This window comes from Corvus moneduloides, chromosome Z, assembly GCF_009650955.1.
Source record: "Corvus moneduloides isolate bCorMon1 chromosome Z, bCorMon1.pri, whole genome shotgun sequence".
Taxonomy (NCBI): Eukaryota; Metazoa; Chordata; class Aves; order Passeriformes; family Corvidae; genus Corvus; species Corvus moneduloides.
The window spans coordinates 75,489,121-75,512,175 of NC_045511.1; the positions used below are offsets into that span (position 1 = coordinate 75,489,121).

The 23,055-nt window shown below is 47.3% G+C and overlaps 1 protein-coding gene across 1 annotated transcript; it reads left to right on the forward strand.

Annotated features, from left to right (window-relative positions):
• Window positions 1-1,060: 1,060 nt before the first annotated feature.
• CKMT2 (creatine kinase, mitochondrial 2) lies at window positions 1,061-22,935 on the forward strand. The gene is made up of 11 exons (XM_032097276.1): window positions 1,061-1,162; window positions 6,119-6,192; window positions 8,221-8,377; window positions 9,521-9,719; window positions 10,690-10,785; window positions 12,208-12,429; window positions 15,294-15,379; window positions 17,288-17,411; window positions 19,174-19,308; window positions 19,610-19,735; window positions 22,712-22,935. Exons 3-11 carry the CDS (start codon window positions 8,226-8,228, stop codon window positions 22,829-22,831), a joined length of 1,260 nt encoding a protein of 419 aa, XP_031953167.1. The 5' UTR covers window positions 1,061-1,162; window positions 6,119-6,192; window positions 8,221-8,225; the 3' UTR covers window positions 22,832-22,935.
• The last annotated feature ends 120 nt before the right edge of the window (window positions 22,936-23,055 follow it).

Genomic DNA, 23,055 nt, shown 5'->3' on the forward strand with positions numbered 1-23,055 from the left:
TAAAATTAGACGTGTGCCTCCATCACGAGCCATGGATTTGCTGTGCCCATATTTCCTTGCTCATGTTACCTCAAGAGATCCACGGTTGTTTGGTTTTTTTCTCTATCAACACCAGGAGCACAGTGTTGGGTTGATAGAAAACTGGTGTGGTTCAGGGGCTGTTTCCAGATGCATTGATCTGGAATGGCTGTTTTGGTTTTAATTATGGTGGGTGTGCATGGCTCTTATTAGCCCAAACAAGCCACGACAGTTTGGGGGAGAGATGTCTATGTTTTGTAAAGTTTCAAAAATCTGAAATGTGGGTTCAGGAAATTGCTTTGTAAAAGTAAAAGAATATGGAATGTACAAAGGGAGAAGGACATTGTAAGTGTTAGATTGTTAAAATCTGCACAGTGCTGGCCTCTGTGCTCCTCTGCCAGCCTTGACACATGTTCAGCTCTGGTGGGAGCAGAGCCAGGTGAATGAAATTGATTATTCTTTCATGCTTCCCAAACCATCAAGTGTTATTTCTTACTGTAATTTTCTGCTATGTAGCTATAGAGATACATCACTTCTAAGTGCAATATAGTAATATAATAATAGTAATTCTAGATGAGAGGCTTCAGATGCCTCCTTTTACATTTCATGTTTCTGTGCCCCTCTGCCTTACAAACAGTCAAGAATTAATCTTGTGAATTAAAGAGTAAAGGGGAGGAAAAAAAGCCCAAATCCCCCTCTGTGATCTCAGCTCACCCTGGTCCCATTCCCTGCCCTGACCCGTTTCCACCTGGGATGTGTGCGGGTGGAATTGTGGCATTGCCCTACGCTGGTGTCTCTCTGGAGCTGGTCAGGCAGGCAGGGCTGACCTTTCTCTTCTGGCTGTTCCTAAATGAGTCCTTGGGCGAGGACCAGGCTGACGTGAGTGCTCTGCACTCGAGAGGTGTGTGAGAGATGATGCTGCTGCCACATCCTGCTGATGCCCTCAAGGGCACCCTTGTGCAGGCAAATGCCACTCACGTAACCCAGCAGGGCAGGATTGGCCCCTGCAGCAATTATTTTCGTTTCCCTCACCTCCTTTTGCCCGTCTCAAATTACCTGGGCTCCTGTCAGTGCCCAGCCTCCTGCTCCCTTTACACTCTGGGCTCGCTGCAGGCAGCAGGACATCCCTACCTCCAGCTCCAAGGTAACTACACATACATTGCTTTTCTAGCCTCAAACCATAGCATTTCAAATGCAAGGGTTATTAAAAACAAATTCAAAGCACCACAGGATGTGGTGTTAATTTAGTTAAATTTCTTGACGTGTGTAAGTACTTGGTGTAGGAAAGTTTGTGCCAGCCCCCACTGTGCAGCTGCTTCAAATCATGGAATCACAGGATTATTAATACTGGAAAAGATCTCTAGGATCATAAAGCCCAGACCTTAATGCTGACCCTTAAGTAACAATTTTAGTTAGAGGAAGATAGACTCTTTGCAGATGTGTAACAAGTTCAGAGAAAATGTCTCTAATTACATGAGTTTTTTGTGATTTTGATTGTAGCTCTCTGCACTGCGAAGATGAGAGGTTTATACTGCAAAATAGCACCAGATTGGCTCAGAAGGGTGAGCAGTGCCTGCACCTTGACTGGGCTTTGGCAGGAGAATTTGGGCGTCTGGGTCTCACCTGGTCGGGTCTGACCAGCAAGACCTTCAGCTGACAGAAACCAAAAGTCATGGTGGTACCAAGGGGTTGTTCTCTGATCTGTGAAGAGTTACCGTGTCTTCTCTACTCATACGAATCTGGTCACAGGTTCATAGTTTGGATTTTTTATTTTTTTTTTCTCCAAATTAGTAAGTTTTTATAACCATTCACTCTCCTCTGGAATTACAAGCAGGAAGAAACTGAAATGTGGTTGGTGTTTTTGGTGGAGATGTTCCACGCTGTGATTAAGCCACTGTCAGAACGATGTCTGCACTTGGTGCTGTTTCTGCGCTTTGGAGACTGCATCTCAAAACCCAGATGAGTCAAAAGGGTTTGAGTGATGCTGAGGGTGAGCAATGAAACTGGAAAAAATCACCTATATTGCTTTATGAGATTGGATGTTTTAACGTGTGTCTTATTCTCTGAGCTGTAGGGTGATGCTGCAAACCAAGAGTGATGTAAACTGATTTCTGTGTGTCTAAAAATGGCCTCTGAGGCAAGCAGTGACTCATGGCAGTCGCTGCAGATGTTTCTGAGGCTCCAGAACCTTCCATGGACAGGCGGGGAAAACTTTCCACTGCCCTCTGTAGGCTTTAGCTCGAGCTAAGGATGGCTTAGAGGAATTACCTCTCAAGTATAAAAGGCCAGGCTCCGTGTCCCTGTACCACGTGAGGGCCCAGCTCAGCGCAGGGATCCTGTGGCTAAAGAGCTTTGTGGGGTAAGACCTGTGCACACATTCCCTGTGGGGCTGAGCCCGTGTGAACTTTAGCTGTGACTGTGCCATTCCTCCAAAATGTCACTCAGGATCACATGGGGCTGCAATTAATACCACCCATGACATGGCTCAAATATCTAATCTACTTCTATTTCTAGAAATGTCACTGTAACCCTTACACCTTCCTTCCCTCTGGGCAAATGTGAAATACTGGATAACCAATACCTGTGTTAGAATGCACACAGAGAAAGATGGAGCTGGAAACTTCCTCTTTAGAAGAAGTCAAGAAAGTGAAGAATTAACAGGACAAGAATTTTTAAATTTTTTTTCTTAATATTAGAAGTAGTTTTGAAGTTGTCAGATTCCTGGGGTTCAAGCTGTAGTTACAAAGTGCCCCTCCACCAGTGACACCTACAATCCTTTGGGCTGTTCTTCAGCCAGCACCAGATTTGCTGTAGTGACTTCATTTAAACCTTGGTGCTGGCCTTTGTCTCCATTTTTTGTGCATGGCAGGTGATACAGATAAGAAAATGCAGTTTAAAGCCCAAGATGTGCTGCTGGCAGGACACGGGTGTCCTGAGGGCTGGTTACAGGTAGCTGAGCACGTCCTGGGGCAGAGCAGAGCAAGAAGGGCTGTGACCTCTAAGGCTGTGACCTTGTGGACACGTTGTGCTGCTTCACTGGCCATGGCATATGGGAATCCTGCACTGGGAAAGGCAAGGCTGGTTTGATCCTGCACTGGCTCACCCTTTATGGTGCCAAGGGGGTGAAAATGAGGAGCCCTTGGTTTTGCAGACACTGGAGGTCACCTGCTGTACTGTCTGTTACTCTGAGTCAGTGCTGCAGATGTACTCTGGCCCCTGCAGACATGGACCCACAGGAGGATTCCCTGGAATTAACCAAAGCTGCTCATTATGGGACGAACGTGGTGCAGGGCAGTTGTTTATGGGACACTTGCTGTGTGTTCCCCCCCTGTACAGCAGCGTTTGTGCCCTTTCTGAGAGGTGCCACAAGCACAGATGACCTTGGGGGTAAAACCGGACAGGAGCTGGTGCCAGTGAGAAAGGCCAGTCCCAAGGCACTGAGCTGTGCTCCACTCCCTGGCCTGGGGCCACCTGCCATCCTGGTGGTGTACAAAGACATCCTGACCAGTGTTATGAGGCAGCTATTCCGAGCACGAGCAGACTGAGATAAAACGGGAAAATGTACAAGGCAAGCCGTGAAAGCGTTTCGTGAAGCTCAAATACCCAAAAATGCCTTGCAGTGACCTTGACTAATAAGAGGAAAACAGAAACCCATCCCTTGCCTACAGGTGGAATCCCCTGTAGGAGACACACCTGGTGCTGAATACGGGCTGGGACACGAAACCAGACCCTCCACCCGCAGCAGAGAGCTGTGGGCACTGCTGGGGCTGTGCCACCTGCACAGGGCAGGAGGACACACAGGCTGTGGGTGACAGCAGAGCAGCTCAGCCCTGACTACCACTGCCACAGCTCAGTTTGGGGCACATCTCTGAGTGTTTCTTACACAGTGGGCCAAAATATCTGCATCCTTACATTGTTCACGAGGAAGGTGCCTCTTAGTGTGCGTACCCATTACACTGGGGAAAAGAGTTTTGTTGCTACGGAGCATTGTCTGAGTGACACGTGCTTGAGGACTCGTGCCAGGAATCCTAAGAGTCTTGTTAAAAATCTGAAAAATGAAATCTTTAAGGTTTGTACCCCAAAAAAGGTGTCGTGTCTAATCACGTAGAAATCAGACCTCTCTTGGACAAATGACACAGTAAAAATCAGTTTAAGATTAGATGCATCTAATCCTGTCTAAAATAAAGCCTGAATTCTCATGTAGCTTGTGGTGGACTGAAAGAACTTGAAACTTGTGGAAGGTTGATGCAATTAATGAACCACTTACCACACATAAACATTTAAAAAGAAATTGATATATCAGACTCAAGACCCCTTTAAGAATATTTTGCCAGTGACTTCAGAATGCCCAGCAGAGGAGAAAGCTCCTTTGCTTATGAGGAAGCATTCCAGTGTAAAGGGAAAACGAAAGTAATAGTAAGAAAAAATGGCGGGACTGATGGGGTTGCAGACAACCCCATGACAGAACCTGGCTCAGAAGAGTTTCTGTGTCTGTGCTGGCAGTACTGCCCTGCTGAGTGAGGAGTCTCCTGGTCTCAGGGGCTGTGTGGCTCCCCGGGGCCAGCACTGGCCTGCAGTGACCACGCTGTGGCCCCAGGGCTGCTCTGGTCTCCGGCCACTCGGGCGCTCAGCGGAGAGGAGCTCTGCTCTGGGCTCAGAGCCCCCTCCGGGGTTGTGAGGCTGCTGAGCACCAAACAAAACGGAAAGAGCTCAGGGCAGAGACAGAACATGATCTCTAAGTTTGAAATGTCATGAAAAGCTGATGTAGAGGCATGAAAAAAGAGCGAGTTGTTAAGGAGGTGCATGTGGAACAAATAATGGGTAGAAATGTCTGCAACGAACTGTTAAAAGTAGTAACAAAGGCCATTGATTTAAACTGAACAGACATGCAGGCCAGGAATAAGAGTTTGGGTTGTTTTGGTGAGGGTTTTTTAACCTCAGGTTGATTAATCCTTAGAATTTATTTCTCTTCCCTTTTTTCATACTGTCTCTACATGGTTTTGAGCACAAAACAGATGCCTTCCTAAGGGAGGTGTTCTCCCCCCAGCACACCTGGTCAGCTCAGGCAAACACTCAATTCCTTCCCAAGGGTTAAAACTGATACCCTCAAAAATTCTTCTGATCTTGAAACAGTGTTCTTTCGCCGTCCCAGCTGCACTGTGGTAGCACCACAGACACTCCCGAGAAAATCGATTTTCTGTCATGAGCACAGGGGAAGACACTCAGGGAACTCCTGCAAAAGAAAAACCTGCACTTTTTAGGCTGTGCAGTGGTTACATTACCCCGATGAAAGTGCAATCCTTGCAGTGGAGGCTTAGAGATGGTCTATGGCAAAACCTGAATCACAGCACAGTAATTCTAAAGTGCTCCTAGGAAAAACATACTCCTTTAATCAGAGGTAATGGTGGTGCAAATCTACTGTAGTGGCAGGCTGACAATTTCTGTGGGGGAAGAAGAGATGAATATATTAATGATTTGAGGTCAGACTTGACAAAAAGCTTTGATGAGGATCTTTTCTTAGTTTGAGGCCATTGCATTCAGACTCTTTCCAAATGAATCTTTTAAAAGGTTTGTTTGAAGCAAAGCATTACTTAAAAATCATGTTATCTTTTGAAAGGCGAAATACGGAAAAAAACCCTCAAATGATATTGTTTCCTGTCCAATAAAATTCCTTATTCGTTTTTTGCCCTCATTAAGTAAAAACTTTCTTTGCTAAGGTTGTACACCAGGTTTTTGAGCAGTCTTTTTGTGCTGCTTTGGTTGCACTGCCTGTGCTGCAGGACATTCATACCCAGGACTAGAGTCCACCCATGTGGCCAAAGCTGTGAGTGAGTCAGGAGTCACAGCACTGTGATGGAAAGGATTACGCTCACTTTCCACAGCTCTCCAGATGCTGGTTGTCTTCTCTTAAGGCATTCCAACTTTCATGTTCCCCTAGACCCTGTGCATTCGATGGTCACAACTGATGGCAATTCCATGCTCCAGTCAGAAGGTTGTACACCTTCTCTTCCATTGTAGGAAGAGATGTGTAGTTAAGCACCATGTCTTTTTTAAAAGAGGGAAACAAACCCTGTCTTATGATGGTTCATATTTTTTTTAGGTAGACAACCTGCACAGTCTGTGGCATCTCCAGTGTGAGAGGCTTCTAGGAGCTGCCAGAGAAGTGTCTGTCAGGTAAAGCAGAGCCTGCCTGAGGGTCAGGGAAACCTTTCCTGAGATCCAGCAATGCCAGACTGTCCTGGGGATGAGCCTGCAGCCAGCTGCAGATAACACTGCCCACGGGGAAAACACTTGTGGCCTGGCACATGATAAAGCTGGCGATAAAGCTGGCCCTGCTTTGGGGATCAAAGCCCACCAAGGCATAGACAGGCAGAAATAAGGGTGAGGAGGGGTTCTCAGGCTCACTCAGCAGCAAAGCCACAACACCAACCATGGCACAAAGCCTGCACGCTCTGAGGCACCAAGAAGGTCTCTTTGCCTTTCCCCCAGGGTTCATCTCTTTCTTTTCCCAGGTGTTTAATTTCCCTTTCTGCTCACGGGTTCTGGTTTCTGTTTGCACCCTGTGCCCGGGGCAGCTCAGCAGACCTGGGGCAGGGGAGCACAGAACGCGCCTCACCCACGGGCTGGGCACACAGAGCCCTCGGAGCCTCTGGGGGTTTCTGACAGGCCATGGTTACACTGCTGTGCCTCACACTTCTTCCTAAACACACCCTGCACATGCTTCCACTAATTTAATCAGATGTACAAACCATATTTGTCCCTTAAAGCCACACAGGGTTCAGAAGCTCCCAAAAAATCCACGGTGGTAGAGGTGCTGATGAGTGCCTGGGGTTGTTTGTCATAATATCATCATCTGCAGTGGGATTGTGATATGGCTGATAGTTTTCAGGACAGGTTTTTGACTGCCAGCCAATTCCTTGCAATGGTGAAACAGAACTATAAATACACAGAGCTGTTGGGAAAATACACATGGTGTTTCACAGACATTTAGGTATAACAACAATAGTTCTGTGAAGATTAGTCACAAGGAAATATTTCCAGAGTGTAGGATGAGGTGCTATACTGTGAAAAGGCATAAGAGCCATCTGCTAAACACACAGAAAAGAAATCATCAGAAAAATCTCCATCAGAAACCTCTTATCTGATTTTTATTTGTAGTCAAACACACTCGTACTGCATTTTGGGAGGGAGGATTCCTGTTGCAGTCACAAGAGCCTGTCCTGCAGCTCACCTAAATGAATTCATAGATTATGGGAGAATCTTTCAGTGAAAAAATACTGAAATTTCTGTCAAACAGTCATCACCTTTCTCTGGAAGTGGTGTTATATTAACTGGATATTGTGTTTCAAAGACATGGAGGAGACAGAATGAAAAGATTCCAGTAAAAAATTGCTGAAGCACAACAGAGGACATGAAACAAATGACTCCAAACTTGGAACACATCAGCTCACAGATGTGACATAGAAAGAAGACACTGGTTTGCAACATAAAAACATGCAAGCACCGAAGAAGTTGTTACCAAGTGAGAAGATAAAGATGCAACATTGCATCTGTCTTTGGACAAGGGGGAAAAAGACAAAGAAGTAAAGGGTTTGGCCCTAACTGACCCAGACCTACAAGAAAATTATTGGAAATTAGAACTCTTTGCTCACTAAAAATAAAATCAAACGCTTTGAGGAGTTTAGTATAACCTCCAAAAGAATGGTGAAGAGATTGCATAAAAACATACTTGAGAAAACTTTTGGTAAAACAACTGAAACAGCAGATCCTCGAAGAAATGTCATGTTTTTCTGTAAATCTTCCATGCTCATCTCACAAAAGTGATTTACCAGAGTCCAGTTTTAAGAAAAAGCTTCTGTCGATGACACAAACTGGAGTTTAGGTTCATAGAATTGTCCTTTACTTGGACAGGAGCTGTATGTCACCAACAATACTAACCCAAATCTGATTCTTGTAAGAAAAAACGTGCATTGCCTCTTTCAGAGTCCCACAGAAGATGCCATTTTCTTGCTCAGACTTAGACCCCAGCAGAACAAAACAGGACGAATACACACACGCCACACACCGCACCGTAAATCCCCACATTTCCCTGAACACACTGGACGAGCACGAGCTACTAAAGGGGAAGAATGTCCTGTTCTGGGGGGTGAGCTGGGGGTGTTGCTGCAGTGCTGGTGCTGACCCTGGCTGTGCTCCTTGCAGAGAGAATGGCTGGCACCTTCTGCCGTCTCCTGGCCGGGCGCGCGGCCCCCGCGCTGTTCGCCGCCGCGGGCACGGGGGTGCTGGCCACGGGCTACCTGCTGGGCCAGCACAACGTCAATGCTGCTGTGCAGGAGAAGAGGAAGCTCTTCCCGCCCAGGTAAGGAGGCAGCAGGGGCAGGGTGGGGAGGGAGCTGACCCCATCAGAGCGGCACAGTCCCCGTGTGTGCCATCGCTGGGCTGTGTGGCACCAAACACAGCACCGTCGCCAACATCTCCACTTCTGGGCAGCACCAGTAATGGCCTGCAAGGGATGTGGATAATATCAACACTCACAAAAAAAACCCCCCAAACCAACCAAAACCAACACTGCTGAACAACAGGAAGCCTAAGATATGCCTCAAGTTTAGTAGTGTATCATTCTATTTAACACATCAGTGACCAACAGCTTTGCAGGTCCACCTACGGGACCTGCTGGTTGTATGGACTCTGCCACTGGGAAATCTGAAAGTATTTTCACCATGCAAGCAGTAATAATCTCCTGATTACTGCTGTACTGGAAATACTCCTAATTCTGTTACAAACTGGCAGGCTGACGGTTAGAAAGTAATTACAGGTCTTCTTCTCTGTAGATTGACTTTGCTGGCCAGACTTGCCAAAACTAATGTGGATAGGGATCTGACATCTTTTAATTTTATTAATTAAGTAATTTGTAGTATGCTAGCTAAAATATATTCTTAGAGAAATACGAGAGTTGTGCATAAAGCAAATCACTACCAGTACAAGGTAGCTGAGGACTGACAGAGTTGCAAAGACCCCTTGCTAAAGCCTAACGTCTTTATTTTCCCTGGCTTCATACAGCCTGCAGCTTTCTGCAAATAACAATGCCATTAAACCAAATCCTGTATTTTACAAGAAGCACTGCCCAGCTGGCAGGTCAGACAATCCCTCTGATGTCCATGAAGCTGTGAGAGCACCCAGGCTGCAAACAAAGAGCGCTTCTTCATCTAAACTTAAATGTCTATCTAGCTGAGCAATTCGATGCTGGGGCTCTTTCCTGCCTGACTCAGATGTCTCAGTGGGGCTCAGTGCCCTTTCAGATCTCGCTGGGCCCCATTTCCCGGATGGCCCCCAGCAGCACAAAGCACAGTGCAATGTGGGGCACATTCAGCACCAGAGCCTTCCTTCCTTCCTAAAATTCAATGCAGCATATAAACCAAGAATAATTACACTTTTAGCTTCACAAACCATCCAGGTCACTGTCCAGGGGACACAGTAATGCCTCGGGTTTCTCTCTCTGCAGTGCTGACTACCCCGACCTGCGCAAGCACAACAACTGCATGGCCGAGTGCCTGACGCCGGGCATCTACTCCCGCCTCAGGGACAAGATGACCCCCAACGGGTACACCCTGGACCAGTGCATCCAGACTGGGGTGGACAACCCCGGCCACCCCTTCATCAAGACAGTGGGCATGGTGGCCGGGGACGAAGAGTCCTATGAGGTAAGAGGATTCCACAGGACTGGCTGGGTCTGTGCTCGTGGTGCTGTTCCTGTTGGATGAAGACAGATTCCCAGAATGGAGCATGTTCCCAAGACAAATTGTGTCCCAGAGGGTACACTGGGGGCAGGCTGGTGTTTTCCCTCCTTTTGCGCATTAGGAGAAGCAGGGACATGTGGTATTACTATAGGTGCCCCCTCTGCTGCAGCTGAAGGTAATAAAATGTACCCCCTTGGCAGCAGCTGCTACCTGCCTCCAGCAGCTGCCCTCCTTCCTACAACTAAACCGAATTTATGGAAAAACTGTCCAATTCTGAGACACACAAAATGAACATGATGTGGAAATCACATTGTGAATCAGCAGAGGCAGAAGCAAAGCAGACATATCTTCTGGGCAGTGCCAGACATCACTAAGCCACAGCCTTTGGATCATGAGGAAAACTGAAGGCAAACAGCATCAGGGTGGACAGTTCATTTAGCTCTGCAATGAGAAGAGGAAAACAGAAGAAAGTCCTTATTGTTATTGATCCCTGTGGTCTGCTTCCTTCATCCACCTGCAGTGGTGCCTGTTCCTGTGCAGCCTCCCCACAGTGTCCCAGTGAGTGTGGGCTGGATATCTGCCACTCCAGACTCTCAGCTCCTGGGTTTGGTGTGCCTGTCCAGGTGTGCACTGCTGCTCCCTGGCTGGGAGCTGTGCTGGGGCTCACTGTGGGCACAGCTGAGCCAAGTGGCTCTAACCAGGACTCTTCCCATGGCAGGGAAGACTCAGGGTACTCCTGCATGACCTAGAACCTAGAGGCAAGTGGCTGGGGGGGCTCTGGAGTGTGTTCTGGTTGGCAATACACCCCAAACCCCAGCCTGGCTGTTCAGTCCCTGTCTATGGTAACTGCAGACAGGGCCTTCTGTCTGGAGCTGCTGTGAGGACGCATTCCTGTGATACTGCAGACTCTCTCTATGGTCTCTTGACTCCGCAGGTGTTTGCTGAGATTTTTGACCCTGTCATTAAAGCGAGACATAATGGCTACGATCCACGGACAATGAAGCATCACACGGACCTGGATGCATCCAAGGTAGGACTGAAACAAAACAATGCCACAAGAAAGGCTCTGAGCTGCTTATTCCAATGATGATGCTGTATGCAACAGTACTTTTACTTTTCTAGATCCAACTGTGAAGACCCAATTTTATGTTTAAGGAAAATGGGATGCCAGTCATGGCCCTGTCAGCTGCAGCCCTTGTTCTCAGCAGGGAATAAGTGCCAGCTGTACCAAGCATTTGGGACACAGCCTCACTGGGCACCTGGGTCTGTTCATGAGCTTAGAGAACACAGAATCATCAGAAAATGGTTTGGGCTGTAGGGGATCCTAAAGCCCATCTCATTCCCAGCCCCTGCCATGGGCAGGGACACCTTCCACTATCCCAGGGTGCTCCCAGCCCCATCCAGCCTGGCCTTGGACACTTCCAGGGATCCAGGGGCAGCCACAGCTGCTCTGTACTCCTCCCAGGATACCTGTCCTTGCTTCCACCCTCTGTAGATTTCCTGTTTGCATCTGAGCTTGTTCAGGAGCTCCTTGCTCATCTACACAGGCATCCTGATGTTTTTTCCTGGTGCCCTCTTTGTTGGGATGCATCACTCCTGAGCTTGGAGGGGTTGATCCATGAATATTACCCAGCTCCTTGGGCCCCTGTTCCCTCCAGGGATTTACCCCATGCTGCTTGGCCAAGCAGATCCCTGAGAGGCTGAGGTCTGCTCTCCTGCACTCCAGTTAGTGATCTTGCACTCCAGCTGGTCACTGCTTTAAAGGATGACACCCCCCCCTCATCTCCCCTGCCTGCCTTCCCAGGAAGCCTGTATCCTTCCACTCCAAGTCACAGGAATGTCCCTCCACATCCCCATGATGCCGGTGAGGTGGCACATCTGACCCCTCCTGCTTATTGCCCGTGCTATGGTGTGTTTGTATAGAGATATTTCAGCTGGGCCTCCAATGAAGCCACCCATTCTCTGGTGTGGAGGAATTCCTTGGGCTGGAATTCCTCGGGCTGGAGTTCCTCAGATTAACATGGGTCTAAGGCATGCAATGAAAGCAGGAGTTGAATCCAGTACCCCCACATACATAGGGTCAAACTTTATGTGCAGCTCAGTACTTCCTTCATAGTTCAGCTACGCTGTGCTCATTTTGAGCTTCCCTCTTCCAAAGGATTTCCTTACCTGGCCCTCTGCCTCTGCCCATATCCCTATTTTCCAAAAGCCACGTGGACTCCACATTTGGGGACCATGCAGGACCAGCTGGTCACTCCAACATGTTCGTTCAGCCAGAGAAAGGTGTTGGTCCTGAAAACAACTCCTGGTGCCCGAAGCTCTTGAAGGGCTCCCGCTGTCCTGAGTGGAGAGGATGCCGGGGCTGGGCAGAGAGAAGCCCCTCTTTGTGCACGACGGGATTTGGGTTTTAGAGGCGGACGGAAGGCGAGCACTGAGCCCTGTCTCCCCGCAGATCACCCAGGGCCAGTTCGATGAGCGCTACGTGCTCTCGTCCCGGGTGCGCACCGGGCGCAGCATCCGCGGGCTCAGCCTGCCGCCCGCCTGCACCCGCGCCGAGCGCAGGGAGGTCGAGAACGTCGTGGTCACCGCGCTGTCCGGCCTGCGGGGGGACCTGTCCGGCAAGTACTACAGCCTGACCAGCATGACAGAGCGCGAGCAGCAGCAGCTGATCGATGTAAGTATTACCGCAGGCCTGGTTCCTACGGTATAGCACTGTGTCCCGCAGCCATAGGGAGGAGGAGGAGGAGGAGAAGATCCAGCAGGCAGGAATTGTGCAGCAAGATTGATTGATTTAATTATTTTACAAACTCTTTTATAGACTTTTTTCTTCATAGTCTAATTGGACAAAGGACCAGCCACCCCTTGGGGGTGATTGGCCAAAATCCTAAAACATCCATTGTCAAAATATTTTCTACTATACCATATACAAGACTTTCCAGGGTTGCAGGTGGCTTGGTTGTTTACATTCCCTGCTACCTCTTCTGTGAGAGAGAAAAGTCTCTCACGGACTTAGAAAAATAACAAGAAGATCCTCACTAACAGCATTTTTGTACCTACAATGTAAGTCCCGCTCCGTGCCCGCAGCACCTTCGCCGCCTCTCCTTTAGCTTAATCGTCACCTTCCTCGGGGGCACACGCTTCCCTGCAGAGCCGAGCAGGATAACCACACAATTAACCTGTATTTAATGGCCTGTCGATATCTTTAATGGGACAGCAAACCGCCCAGGGTCTGTATTTCTGTTAAGGACATCACTGTGCAGGTCTGAAGCGTGGATTTATATTCCAGAGAGCGAGACCTGTGTCAAAGCAAACACACATGGCTGCTGTCACCTCTTTGGACAAGTATCGAGGTAAATTCAGGACCTTTCCTTGGTCATTTCCTTGAGCAAAGATTGATTCTTTCTATAGTAATAAACATTCTAACTTAAACTATTACACTGAGATAGGCATCACATGGTATTTGTATTCCGTACTGTGGGGGTGGGGGGCTTTGCCTATGATTGCTTGACATCAAAATGACACTAATTCTAATTTCCCAAAATTTGGCTGTAATTTCATTAGTGAAAACTACGCTAATTCTAATTTCCCAAAAGTGGCCGTAGCCAATTGCACCCAGGTGACCTTTTCCCAGTCCTGTCGTTGTGTTTAAGGAATTGAAGGATCAGGCCCATAACGAGTGTTTTCATTGTCACACAGATGGAAACACAAGGATTTTCATCATGGATTTTGTCACAGCATGTGACATATCAAACAAAGCTTGAATGAGCATTTTAAATATCCAAAGGAATGGCTGTACCCTCTTAGCTATATTCATGGCACATTGTTCCATAACATCAACCAAAGGGGAGCTGATGAAGTAACGTAACTATTTATAACCCTGGAACTAGGTGTCACAGTCGGGATTAACCAGGAGTTAAGAATTTGTGTAAGGTCAGTAACTTTTTAAATTGAATGTCCTTGGGAATATGTTTATTGACAGGATGTTGATGACCTATTGCAGGTTTTCTTTTCAGCAGGAGACAGCCCCTCAGAAAGCACAGATTGAAATAGGAGTATGGAAAATGTAACCCCTTCATGGTTTAAGGCTAAATCCTGTGGGTGGTGGAATAGGCTTCAGCGATTCAGCATTTTATCTTGTTTGGTTTGGTTTCATAGTTGAAAATGCAAAGTTATAGAAATCAGACACTGGCATTGTAACCTGAGATTCATTCCTTACCTCACAACACTGCTCACCCCCTCCAGTAATTCAGGACCTTGCACCTCTGTGGGATCAGGCTTTCTGCCAGCTTTTAAAAGGCACCATCTGAGCTCAGTAAGATCAAAGTTTATTTCAGTGAGATAAATCAGTGCTACTTGAATTGCATTCAGCACAGAAGGCATTTGGTGTTTTGCAGATTTGGGCCATATGCTCATGAGAAAAACTAATAGCTCTTTTCTTGCTAAAAGGAGAATTTTTCTTTCAAGCAAAGTGTCAAGTGGAGCAAGCTGAGGAGGGAAATTTTGTGTCCCTTTGAAGAACAAAGACAACTCTATACCTTTTCTTCCTGCATGGCTGGAGTTCTGGCTCCACTGTGTCCATTACAAAGCATTCAAAGATGAAAACCTAAGTGAAATGAAGAATATAATAATAATTATTGCATTCTTCATTAAAGGAAAAATGAAGTAAAGCACATGAATATGTCTACCACGTCATATGCTCTCTGGATAGATTGCCTCAATATTTTTACTTAAGCCCTAGTTTAAAAAAAAAAAAAGAATAAAACCAACAACACTCCCAGCAAAAACCCCCCCAACATTCAATATAGCAGTGTTCAAGGAATTAAGAACTAACAGTTTGTTAGCATACACACAAAAATCAATAATAAAATACTTATTGTCTTAGGGGGAAAAAAACCCCCGAAAACCAATTAATTTTTTAAAATGTAAACTAACAGGCATGGGGCAAGTTGGTGGCACAGCAAGTGCTACATTTATTAAGTCACAAATAGCAGCTCTGTTAAGGAACAGACCAAGCCGGTGATTCCAAAAGGTTGAGATTAGCACTGATTTAATTCCTGCCTTGAGTTCATGCTCAGAATAAATATCTAAATCTCCATGCTGGAGAAGTATATTTTCAGAACTAGCATTTTTTATTATTATCTTTTTTAATCTTTAAGAACTCATTGTCTTCTCCTACGCTGGAATATGTCTGAATGCAGAGAAGATCTGGAGCCAGGTCCTCAAGAGCACCCTTTGGTGTGTCCACATGGATTTAGGCCCCACTTCCCATCCCTCCTTACATTAGAAAAATGGTTTTGGCAGAACATGTCAGTGAGACTCTGCAAGACTTATGAAAATCACCTGGGTAAAGAGCTTTTAGTTTCCAGGCAGAGGGACCAGGTTCCCAGGCTGTACTGTGTGATTTGCTTGTGCTTCCACTGCCTTCACAAAAAATGTATTGGACAGCATTACACTGCTTCCTGGATAAACTGGAATTTTGTTTTGTTTTCTCTCCCTCTCTGTCTGTCTGTCTCCCTTTGGCCCCGTTTTGGTGCCCAGGATCACTTTCTCTTTGACAAGCCAGTGTCCCCTTTGCTAACATGTGCTGGGATGGCACGTGACTGGCCGGACGCCAGAGGAATCTGGTATGTTGTGAGATCTGCAGAGTCCTGTGTCCTGCTTAAAGATTGTCTTACCAACCTCCTTGCTTGGCCTAACCCTGCAGCCATTCTGGTCCCACACTCACAGTATGTCCAGTTTGCTTTAAAAAGAAAAATGTTTTAACTCCCAGGGCTGAAAGCAACCTTTTCCTTCCAAATGAGCTGGATGAAAAGGAGACAGGGAAGTTGAATTTCCTGCTTTGTTCTAGGTCTGTTCTTAGAGTCACACCTCACTTGATGTACTTTGGGCCCAAACACAATATTTTCTGTGGAGATAAAGGGGTAACAAGCTCTGAGATGAGTGCCCAAACCAGCAGGAGAGGAGGGGACAGCTGTGCAGTGCACAGCATCTGCATCCACCCTGCTGCACTGGTAGGCATTGCCAGGTGCTTTAACGCTGAAACAACAGGCAAAAAGGATTCTGAGGAATTACCTAGTGTGAAACCTGATCACCTAGGAAACCCAGTGACCTGCTGGAAAACTGTGAGGATTTTTTCATTTCAACAAGCTTCTTATTAGATTCAACAAGGTGCAGATTGTTTGGTCCCCATCTAAGTCTGAGGAAAAGGATAAAGCTTGAGGGACCTTTGTTCCTCATTCATTGCCTCTACAAACAAACAGAAGTACGAACAGCATATTACAATCCAGGGATCTCCTGAATAAAATAGACCTAGGTTTTGGCTTCTTTTACATGTGAAATATCAGGCAAACGGGAAAAAAAAAATTAGTGTGATTGGAACGTACTTCTGTAAGCTACTTCTTGAAAAGCTTCCTTTCTCTTGCAAAAACATGCTGTCAAAAATTGTGCACGTTCTGGAAATCATTTTGCTTTTGATGATTTAGATCCTGTCCTTGTTATGGGCTGCAGAACCATTTCCACCACAGCACCATCAGCAATGGCACACTTTAAATGCATGGTCCTGAAAGCAGTGGGAACACTTGTATAACCAAAAGGGGGAGGTGAGTTAGGCCAAACTCAGACTATTTATAAAACCCTCCCTCAGCATTTGTATGTGACTGAGGAGGAGGTGACTGGACCTTGCCTGACCCCAATGTCAGGGCACAGGATGTTTACACCTGCTCAGCATTGCACTGTCCAGCTCCAACTGCAAAAAGAAAAAGGAGACGCAGTAAAAGACCAGCTGAAAGTCAGGCTCTCAGTGATCTTGAACTTTCACTTTCATGTGCCTTAAACCTGGTGATATTTCACTGTTGGCACAAATGAGTCTGATCCCATCAATCACCTTCTATGTGCTGTAGAAAGGCAGCAGTAGGAGACTGGCCAAGAGAAGACAAAGCCAGGAAAAGTGACCCAGCACTTCACAAAGCCAGCCCTGATTGTCTGTTTGAAGCAGGAGCGGGTTTTCAGGGGTTCTGTCCTTACTGACACAGCAGGGTCACTGAGGGGTCCCAGACACATCCCTTGAGGGATGCAGACACCCAGTGCTGCCAGGGACACAGCGGGAACTGGGGTTTGAGACTGGGGAGAACAAAACCCTGAGCACACTTTACTTGGCTCCCAGCAGCATGTAAGTGTTTGGGTTTTCCAAGAGCAATAGAACCCTTCCCTGGGGACAGAGGGTGCAGAGCTTGGCTCCTCCCTTGGCTGCACCCTCCTGATGGAGGACCACACGTTTTCCTTGCCTAGCACTACAGCGGGATGATGTGACCAGAAAACTTTCCTCACACTGTGCCCAAGAGACCCTGTAATGCCACAGGCATGAGGGACCCAGTGGTGGAATCAGCTCCAATCCCTCACTGGAGACAACAGTTTTATTATGACATGTTTAACACCTCTAGTGCTCAGAGAGACTGTGGTAAACTGAGGATGCTGAGAATTATTTCTCAGGGCTTGCTTTTTAAAAGATTTTTTTTTTCTCCCCTCTTGACTAGGCACAACAATGAGAAGACATTTCTCATTTGGATTAATGAAGAGGACCACACCAGGGTAATCTCCATGGAGAAGGGTGGCAACATGAAACGTGTCTTTGAAAGATTCTGCCGTGGATTAAAAGAGGTACTGTCTCAATGAGTTTATTATTCCTGTTTGTTCACTGTTGTCACCCGTGCTTACTGTGGTTCACACTGAGCTGACATCTCCGGGAGCAATGAAATGAAGTCACATCAGTCCACACAACAACCCACATTAACACAGCTAAAGCAGGAAACACGAGCAGATTGCAAGCTGAGTTGTAGGGAAAAATAAATAAATATACTATATATTTTTTGCTATTTTGTGCCTGCAGACTGTGGGAATTAATAAATGAAGCATTTCATTTGGATTGTTTGATTTGCTTGAATGAAGACTTTATTTGGCCCTCCTGATTCTCATTCCTGAGGCTGGGAGCAGAGTGCAGCCTGCTGAGGTTGTGCACAGGTCTCAGGGCCTAGCACCCACTATTTTGGGGAGATATGGGGGTTTGTGATTAAAATACTAAGAACTGATCACTAGGGCTCCTGGATTTTATGTTGGTCTAGCTAATCACAATGCTAACAAAGAAAGGCTTCCTGAGACAGGGTGTGGTTTAAAACAGTTTTGCCCAGACAGTCCAGGTGACTCAGGTTGGGTCTGGGCCCAGTGCAGCCCTCTGACCTGCTCTGGCACAAAAAAAAGTTGACTTACGAGAGAAAGAGAACTTTACTGTGCCCCACAGGTAATGTCAAGGAACCCTGGAATGGTTTGGGTTAGGGTTATGGTTTGCACTGGGCTTTGAGGCACAGAAAAACAGTCATCTGACTTATGATCCATTGGCATCAAGGTGGTTACTGAGAGTTTCCAGGGTGGGTTTCCAGGCATACCTGTGAGACTGAGCAGTGCACAGGTGACACAGCTCCCAGGTGTTGTTGCCAGCTTTGCCTCTGCTGTTGAGCTGAGCTCATGTCAACCTGTGGACGTGGACACGGAAAGTGCTGGGGCAGCTTTGGGAGCTGTGACCACAGCAGGCGTCTGGGGCAGCAAATCAGATCTAGTTTCCCACCACCAGTTGTGTTATCCTCACAAGATACAGAAGTGATCTTAGGAGAGTCATTTATTCTGTATCCTTCTGCAGACCTGAAGTATTCAGCTGCATTTCTAGGAGTCCTGTGGGCATGAGCTGGTTTATGTATCCAGCTCTCCTCAGGGAGAGACGAGAACTGAACTGAAATTGTATTGGGTTTGCACAAGCAAGTCTGAGAAGCACAGATGAGAGAACAGAGTCGCAGGTTATTCAAAGGGCAATAGACCCTTGTGACTTTCCTGAAGATAATTATTTCACTCTCCTGTTAATTTTGGTCAGAGACCTACTGATGAGAAGTCTTATCTATAAGCTGTGTTGTCTGCTTATAATGGAAGCCTAGCATTTAGAGACCAGGAGTCCTCTTCAAGGAATCATGACATCAGCTAGAAAACTACACAAAAATCAGGTTCAGCTCCCTCTGTTTGCTTCGTAGTGTTTGAGTCCTTTGGGGTCCTATGTTGCAAACTTACTTCAAAATTACTGAGTTAGAAACAAATGGCAAAAGCCACAACTCTTAAGCGAGGATGTGGCTCCATGGGCCAAGGCTTTACAGAAACAACGCAAGAGGGAGTTTTGTGATGAAGTGACTAAGAGTCTGAAAGATAGTGGTCATGAGAAGATGGTGAAGAAATCCTTCTGGTACCTGATGTCTGCAAACATTCGTATCACACCTAGACCACATCGCACCCAGGTGTAAATTCCTGCCACTCCACTGGTATCTTAAAATAGGACACTGGTATATGCTGCCCTTTCTGTTTTGTTTCTGTCTGGCCACCCCAGGTGGAACGGCTGATCAAGGAGCGGGGCTGGGAGTTCATGTGGAACGAGCGTCTCGGGTACGTGCTGACCTGTCCCTCCAACCTGGGCACGGGGCTGCGCGCCGGAGTCCACGTCAAGCTGCCCAGGCTCAGCAAGGTACACACGGCGCTGAAACGTGGCAAAAGTCAGCTCTCCTGGTGTGTAAGGGAACAGAGGAAAAATGACAGCTTACGGCAACTGCAGGGATGTGTGTAGCAAGGTCCCGGGGGTAGTGCGCAGCTAAACGAGCACGCTTTAATTCTGCAAATTGCTGTATTTGTTATGGAAATCAATCTGCTTCGCGGGAAGCCACGAAGATGTGCTGTGATCGAAGCAGTGACAAAACTGCACCTCTGCCTGTCATATATACCATACACGCAGTGAAAGGCAGTAAGCTCAAAGCTGTTTCTCCTGACAGGACCCCAGGTTTTCCAAAATCCTGGAGAACCTGCGCCTGCAGAAGCGTGGCACCGGCGGGGTGGACACGGCGGCTGTGGCCGACGTCTACGACATCTCCAACCTGGACCGCATCGGTCGCTCAGAGGTAAACTGATCTTTTTAGGGGGGTTTTCTGTGTTTTCCCCTGGCTTTTTAGCTGAGATCTGTACAGACAGGGGTCAGTTTCCCTCTGCTGACCTCAGTGGATCCACAGCAGTTTTTACTCACGGTGATTCTGGCCCAGTGGAGATGCTCACTGAAAGAAAAACTGTTAACATGCATGAAGTGCTTGATGAATACTCCTATTATGGCAGTGAAAAACCCAACCCTGAGCAAATGTGCTGAGGATCTCCTTGAGGGCATGCAGGTGGTGCAAGGAAGCAGGCATGGAGTCCTAACCCACGCAGGGTATCAGGCACTAGAGCAAGACTTGGTGTAGGGTGTCACGTTCCTTTCACTACCAAGTCACACACTTCCTCCACGGCTGCACAGCAGCACAAGGCTTCCACTCTGCAGTAACTGAGGAGCTGGGGCCATTTCCACATGTCCTGTGTGCCTCTCAGCAGAGGACACAACAGAGCTGGGTTTAAATCACAGTTAGTTAGATTTAAATCAGGGCAAAGATTTCACAGTCAGTCCTGAGCCTCCCCTGTAGGGCACAGACCGCAGAGAGATGGGTTCCTCTCAGACATGTGCTGCAATGCCATTTCAGTGAGAAGGAACATTTGCTGTGCCAGAGCGTGGAAATGACCCTGCAGCCCGGAGCTGCTGCTGCCTTCCTGGGAGCCCGGGTCCCACACCTCATTCCAGCTTCACGTTCAACTATTTTATAAGGCAGGGCAGGTCCTAAGAGCAAGGCTAACGAAGATGGGGGAGAAACAGCCATGCCCAGGAGCTGCAGCCTCCTCTCACAGTCAAACCCCGAGGCTGTGGCAGTTTGGATGTGGATGCAGTCTGGCCCTGGTGTTGCGGCCCAAGACCTGGGGCCAGCCTGATTCTAGGTAGTTTTTCATAATAGAAATATAACCCTGGGATAATGCACCTGGTGACAGCAAAATTAACCCAGTCCACAGTGCCTTCCCTTCCTGGCTCATCTGCCACTGGAGCTCAGCCAGGTGTCCTGTGCTTTCTGATCCAGACGTGCCTTTGAATGCCCCACAGCCACAGACAGAGGTCTGGACACTTTAAATATTGAAGTTTGATGCAGGCACCTGTGTTCCTTGGGATCTAGAATGAAGTAAGTAACAGGGAACAAAATAAATAAGTGTGAAATACTATTAAGCTGTTTTATTTGCCAAAACAGCCTGTGAAAAAGACATCTATTAATACCTGACACATCATCATGTGTGCTTTATATTAAAGTAACAATAATAAAAGAGGATTACACGGCATGATTAATTAAGCCCTACTGACAGACAGCCTAAGCCTACAAATTTTTGCTTATATAAAGACTTCCATTGAAGTCAGTGATGCCTCCTACAGCAAGGATCCAAAGGACTAAGACAACAAAAAAGACACAGGCCCTACCTTGGAGATTCTGAAATCTAAATAAGAGAAGACATACTCAGGGGATAAGAAAAGTTTTATTATAAGATAAATTTTATTCAGTAAATAATTAAATAAATTCCATTATGTGGTAAATGTGTTTGCAGAACTGAATTATGTTCCCAAAGGTGCAAGATAAAACTGTTTGCATTTTTGCAGTTTCAGTTACTGGTCAATGCAAACTTAATATGAAATTTGTTTTCTTATGGAGACTGCAAATTCAGACCTCTGAATTCCCAACACAGCTGGTCTGTAAAGGACAATGAAATAAACTGCTAAGCCACTGAGATGCTTTATAGTAAACACAAATCCCTTGAAAATCAGCAACTGTCACAATAAAGAGACAATGGGATTTAGTCTTTGCACTTGGTTTTAACAAGCCAGTCATTTAAGGTTGCTAATGAACCATTTCATGGAGATTCAGAAGTATCAGCTTTATCTCACTGGCTCACAGTGCCACAGGGCGTGTGGTCCTCACATGTCACCTGTCTGCTGGGGACAAGGCCCCTTGTATTCTCCAGCAATTTTGAAGCAGGTTATGAAGACACCACCACCCCCCCGCCATACAGAATTACAAATTCTGGTGCTGCTCCGGGCCTGGAGCGAATCCCACCCGTGGCAGTGTCACTCAAGAGCTGGGAACGAAGGAGTGCTGGGTGCTGCAGAGCCAGCATGGGTCCAGAGCTGTGTGTGCTGGGCCTGGCAGAAGCCTCAGCACAGCCTGGCAGGACGGGCAGGGTGCTCCTACGGCTGAGGGACCATCCCAGCAGGGCCATGGCTGTCTGCAGGAGAAGGACACAGCTGTGCTCTGATGAGCTTTCTCAGGCACTGAAAATGTCCCTGGCAGTCCTGCCATCCTCCCAGTCCCAGCCACGTCAAGGACACCCACCCTGTGCCTCCAGCAGCATTCAGGGCTGGTGTGAACCAAGGCAGCAAGCCTCCTTCTTGCTCTCCTTGCACCAGCATCCCTCCCAATTCATTTCCATGTCTCTGTGCTCACACAAATGTTCCCGCACACATGGTGTGTTTTGGGCTTGGGAGCTGGGGAGACACAGCAAGAACTTTAGTGCTTCATCAAGCACTGCCTGGCTGTGCTGAGCACTCACAGCACAGCTGCTCTGTGTTCTCACCCTCGTGCAGTGTGGGGAATGCTCTGTGCCAGGCATCGCTGCTCAGCAACACCTGGGGGAGCACCCTGCACCCTTTTGGGGGGCATGTTTGAAACAGGTCTCTCAGCTTCTGCCTGAACACTTTATTTAGGGGCTTTCTCCTGGTGGGTTTGTTCCTGAGGGAACAGTTTGGTGGAGATAACTTCAGGGACCTACTTCAACGTTTCTGCTGCTGCTGGTCTGAGCTCTGGGCAAACAGGAGAAGGGAATTACTGTGGCTTCGCAGAACCCTGTGCCAGAGGGGGTGTGATGTCTGTGATGCTCCTCACTTACAGCTTTGCCTGCTTTTGTGACAGCACAAGCCAACTTCCCACTCTTCTATTGACAGATGAGCTAAACCTGTTACTACAATTTTCTTGTTGTTGTAGGTGGAGCTAGTCCAGATTGTCATCGATGGGGTCAATTACCTCGTCGACTGCGAGAAGAAACTGGAAAGAGGCCAAGACATCAAGGTGCCACCCCCCCTGCCTCAGTTTAGCAGGAGATGAAGTTGCTGCTGATGGCCGCAGCAGAGAGTAAACGTGGCTGCCACTCTGATGGAAAGGCACCCCCAATACATCTCTGTATAAATAAAACACCACCTGATACCTGAGGTCTCCTGGCTGCACTGGCACAAACTGGTCTGGGGACAGCTTTACTGGGGTGCACCCATACAACCACCTTGGGATGCTTCCCTTTCTTGGTTGGTGATAAGAAAAGTACCACTTCAGCT

Bases quoted from the DNA above. Each gene is read 5' to 3' on its own strand.
- CKMT2 (XM_032097276.1), top strand. From the start codon at position 8,226: ATGGCTGGCACCTTCTGCCGTCTCCTGGCCGGGCGCGCGGCCCCCGCG. The intron at 9,720-10,689 runs GTAAGAGGATTC...TTGACTCCGCAG, and splicing joins GGGACGAAGAGTCCTATGAG to GTGTTTGCTGAGATTTTTGA. The intron at 19,736-22,711 runs GTAAACTGATCT...TTGTTGTTGTAG, and splicing joins ACCGCATCGGTCGCTCAGAG to GTGGAGCTAGTCCAGATTGT.